This window comes from Nuphar pumila, chromosome 11, assembly GCF_984573655.1.
Source record: "Nuphar pumila chromosome 11, dmNupPumi1.hap1.1, whole genome shotgun sequence".
NCBI classification, from domain to species: Eukaryota; Viridiplantae; Streptophyta; class Magnoliopsida; order Nymphaeales; family Nymphaeaceae; genus Nuphar; species Nuphar pumila.
Window position 1 is genome coordinate 11,448,725 of NC_143259.1, and position 4,693 is coordinate 11,453,417.

The 4,693-nt window shown below is 42.2% G+C and overlaps 1 protein-coding gene across 1 annotated transcript; it reads right to left on the reverse strand.

The window, feature by feature from the left end:
- Positions 1–1,432: 1,432 nt before the first annotated feature.
- Positions 1,433–3,140, reverse strand: LOC149821960 (RPM1 interacting protein 13-like). The gene is made up of 3 exons (XM_089980198.1): positions 2,808–3,140; positions 2,441–2,527; positions 1,433–1,651 (listed from the first exon to the last, which is right to left on the reverse strand). The coding sequence occupies exons 1-3, from the start codon at positions 3,087–3,089 to the stop codon at positions 1,433–1,435; spliced, it is 588 nt and encodes a 195-aa protein (XP_089836324.1). The 5' UTR covers positions 3,090–3,140.
- Between the last annotated feature and the right edge of the window lie 1,553 nt (positions 3,141–4,693).

Below are 4,693 nucleotides of genomic sequence, written 5' to 3' on the forward strand. Positions count from 1 at the left end.
GTCAAGAATAATTGGATTAAGTTCAACACACTTGGAAGACCAACATTGCATAGATTGGAAAAACCAGACATGGTGATGTGTTAATAATCCTAGTTTTTCATCCAATACTTGAAGTTGGAAGAGTTTTTTGGATGGAGAACAAATTGAGAAAAACCATGGACATATGTTGCAATCACTTCCCTTGGCCTTGGTCAGTCCAAGGTACGTTTGGACAGAAAATTGTCCAAGGAACCTTGGGTACCATCCATTAACAAGATGTTTTCTTTGATGTCATATCACTTGGATGAGCAGCATCGCTGGCTGCAGTTCGTTAGGCTCCACTCATCCCCTGTGTTATCTCCCATCTTCATACCCCTCTTACACCTTGTAATGTTTTTTTTTTTTTATCAAATCTGACCTATAGATGAATTCAGCAAAGTCAATTTAGTAAGAACCGACTCTTGGATAATATTTTTTCAACAAAAAAATATGATTTTTTAAATGACAAAATTTTGTATTTTGTCAACCAGTTGATTTTTGAATCACAAAAAGCTACGAAACATATATAAATCTAATTTCGGTGCTTTAAATGTTTATCTTCACTAAATGAATGATATAGATCACATATATGGAGTCCAATTTGATCAAAACAACTTGAATCAATGAAATCTCAAGAAGGGGAATGGAGATAGGGATGGGGATGACTGGAACCTATTCATCGCTGGCAGACACACCAATGGCTAGAATGCTTTAATGCAATAGGGTTTAGGTGAGTATCCACCTATTGTTCATCATTGATTGATGATGGATGGCATCAAGGTTCCTTGGACAGTTTCTTTTCCATGGTTATTGGACCTGTGATCTGCTCTCAAGAATAATTGTATTCTTCTATTTTTTTTTTACGATGAAGGAACCTTACCGAGAACCAAGTCACTTAATGGCCCGCCTCCCTGCAAGGTAAAACTCTGGGTTAAGAACACGACCACCCAGCCTTAGAGTATGTGCCCCCAACCCCGTTAAATCAATGATAGCTCCAGTGTGCCAGTGGGATTCGATCCTAGGCATTCACATAGCTGTTTGTCAGCTCTAGTTATCCTTAGGCATCAAAAGATGCTATCAGGTGTCAGCTGGGTGTTTCATATATTCCTAGGCTTTCACTTGCACTTGTTTCCAATTTGCACCACCATTTTTGCAAGAAGCTCTTAGCATTCAAGGTTCATCAAATTGACCAACGCCGCGTGGTTGGTAGGAGCTGTCAGTGCATGTATCCTTGTGGTGGGACGTTGAAGGTTCAAACCTTAGTGGTACTATGTTGAATAATAGCTGGTGGGATCTGCCTAACCCCAGCTTGCCTTTAAAAAAAAAGAATCATCAAATTGAGCACTGTCACAAGATACTAACAAAATGTTTACTCTGCAGCTCAGCAGTAAACTCTCCCCTGAAAAATGGCTCGCTACAAAATGCTTAACAGATGGTTGGCTACTTTTGATGGTTGGCTCGCGACGTGGTTCACCGGAATCATGCTTGCAGCGGCTGGTTTAGCATGTTTGTAGAGCTTCCTCATTGTCGTCCAGTAACAATCCTTGTCGGTTGCATCACAATGGGGCCTGCGGGACACTGCTACCTTCCATTGGGTGCAAGGGGCTACTTGATCACACACATAACAATAACACTGAACCAGAAAACACATAAAATTAGTAGATATAGGATATATATTCGCTACAATCGATCGTATCTACAGTCTAGCCGGGATTTCATGATGTAAGTTGTTTTGACTCAGTCTAATCTCGTAGATATGCTTACCATGGTCGATTTAGTGAGAATTGTTTTTTGGATCTTTTCGGAACAAAATAATTTTTTTGAGTCAAAATATTTGGTGCATTTATGGTCGTCAACTTTCAGCATCCCTCAAAAAACTTGCACATACATCAGATTCTGGTGATCCAAAAGTCAATCCCTTTAAGCACCTAGATTGCATCTATGATTTTTTTTCTTTTGAATTTATAAACCAAAGAAACTACACCCGGCACCAAGATCTGATTGTGCTGGCACAGCCAGCCATACTTACGGTCGTCATGCCGGCAGCATGAAACTCCAAGGCTAAGACCCCGGACTCAGGGCTTATGCTACGCATTGGCTTGGGCAGAGGAGCCACATACATGACAATCAAATCTTGACTGCCAGTCTATCAGTCAAGGCCCCACCCCACTACGCCAACCCCTCTTGGGGCGACATCTATGAGGTTAGTTATAAAAAAAAAGGGCTGGTTTTTGTTAAGCAAAATCCAGTTGCTACCAAGTCCAAAATTGCCTCGCCATTCGTAGCCATAGTGCATAACAAATCCAATTTCCCGATTCAGCAATTTTTTTTTCGGATAAGTCGAGGCTAGCCAAACACGTAACAGGGATATGAAGGTAATATCAACAAGAAACAAGGGCATTTTCGGTAGACAAATCTTTACCTGCTCGCAATGTGTCCCGTGGAGCGTGGTGGCGAAGGGAAACTTGACGCACAAATGCCTCGAATGAGGGAAATCCCTGACGGCAACCTGCCATTGCAGTCAAAAGAAGAATTAATTAAGGGTACTTCCGTCTTTGCAGCATTACTTAACTAAAGGAAAAAGACGATACTACTCTCCATAGATTTTCCAATGACGGAATTAACCCTTGCCTGGCAAATTGCAACCGCATAGGGCCAAAGCTAAGGGTAATTCGGTCATTTGACAAGAGAGGAAATGGGGAAAAAACTAGGGTTTCTAGGAACTCGAATTCCGATCGGAAAGGCAAAAAGGGATCCGGTGGGGGAGGAAGCGAAGGATCTATCTCTACCGGCCCCTTTTCGGAGATGAAGGTGAGGTCTGAGCCGTCGTCGAGCGAGATTTTCCTGTCGAAATCGATGGTGTCCGGGTTGAACTCGAGGATGTAACAGTCGTCGTCGTCGTCGTCGAACTCCTCCTCCTCCTCCGCCCGCAACATCCCGGCGTTCTTCTTCCTCCCCGGCGGATTCTTGCCCGGAATCTCTACTGGAGAACGGGAATCCGTCTTGATCGGGCTCCCTTCGTCGTCGGAGGAGTCGGGGATGTCGATGACAGTCAGGGTATCGGCTGGCATTCTGGAGAAGGAGAACGCCGATGAAGAAAGAGAAATTGGGAAGAACAGAAGAAGCAGAGTTTGTTTTTGAGAGGAGAGGGTATTTTAAATTTCTTGCCTTCCCAACGGTCATATTTTCCCGACGGGCAAGATGACGGTTACACCCTTATTTTTCGAAGAAATGACCTTCAAGTCCAAAGAAGTGAAGTATGGTGCACGAGTTGAGCTGCACCGAACCGCTCGTAAGTGGGCTCGGTGGTGAGCTCATTCGGGCTCGTATTCTACTCGATATGAATTGTGAACTTTGTTACGTTAACGAGCCAAGTTTTGTTCCTTTCAACGTCTCCTGCTCAAGCCAAGGGTCAGAACCCTTATCTATCTTAAAAAAAACACTAAAAAACACTGGCTTTCAATGTCTGCCCTCCCAAAAACTAAGGGTGAGAGCCCCTTGTTTTCTTACCAATTAAAAATATGAAGGTCCTTTTTATAAAAAACAAAAACTTGGAGAGTTTCTCTCATCTTCAACGAATCTAAGTATTATTTTAAAGGCAAGCTGAGGTTAGGGAGACCTCACCAGTTATTATTCAACATACCATTAGGGTTTGAACCTGCAACGTCCTACCACAAGAAGACGTGTACTGACAGCTCCTACCAACCATTTGGAGCCCCATTGGCTAATCCAAGTAAGTTACTAGAGTACCAAAGTTTTGTAATTGGGTGGCTGGAGGTTTAGCTAGACTAGCCATGTTAAGTTGTTCAGGTGATTTGGGGAGAGAGGAACCATGGATTTCCAATGAGGGTTTCTTAAAGCATGTTTAATGGTAGAAGAAACAATTGGGTAATTTAGCAAATTTATGAAATCTAACCTTTGTTTGACCATGGTAAACCCACATGGGTCAAGGGAGGCAGATGTTAGGAATTATTTTGATAACTCATGCATGTATTTGCAAAATCTCAAAACATAGCCGTGTAGTTGTAAATAGGTCAAAAGTCAAGCGTGCTTTTGTATTTTTTTGTATTTTCAACTTGAGACTTGAGAGTTCCTTACTCACGAGGGTAGCAGATATTACCCTATATATTTAAAATATCATGACATGTCATCTTTTTTACTTTTTTTTTAAGCTATACTGTTGAATGTTTTGACATGGTTTTCACATAAGTTGTTATATTTTCTTATATTTTATTGTTAAATTATTTCGGTGAAAATTGCGTGATAAAAACCTGAAATGTTCAGGTTTCAAATTTTATAAATCTCACTAGGGATTCACAGATGAATAATTGCAGTCCTAAACTTTTGTTTCTCTGATCTAGCTCAAGGGTTAACCAGGTCTGATCCTAGAGTTGGAGTGATGGTCAAGGCCCAAGGCTGGCTCGTGCTTTGGTCCAATTGCCTGTTCAGGCTTGGGAGAGAGTCAGACCCTGCTCACTTGACCTACTACTTGTAGAGCTCAGGCCTAGGCGTGGTCCTTCGTGGCCCTGCTTCAAAACTGTGATTCGTTTATCGAATCAATTAGATAGACCTACATCCTGATTGCCCTTTTAATGTTGAGCCAAGCCTGGACCTAGGCCTGATAACTTGGGGGTCAGGGCCCAAATCTGAGCTCAAAGTTACATGTGCCGACATC

What these genes read in the sequence shown, in the direction of transcription:
- LOC149821960 (XM_089980198.1), bottom strand. Translation starts at nt 3,089, where the DNA reads ATGCCAGCCGATACCCTGACTGTCATCGACATCCCCGACTCCTCCGAC. An exon ending in TCATCTCCGAAAAGGGGCCG is followed by an intron (nt 2,528 to 2,807) that starts GTAGAGATAGAT and finishes CTGCAATGGCAG; the next exon opens with GTTGCCGTCAGGGATTTCCC. An exon ending in ACGGGACACATTGCGAGCAG is followed by an intron (nt 1,652 to 2,440) that starts GTAAAGATTTGT and finishes TTTCTGGTTCAG; the next exon opens with TGTTATTGTTATGTGTGTGA.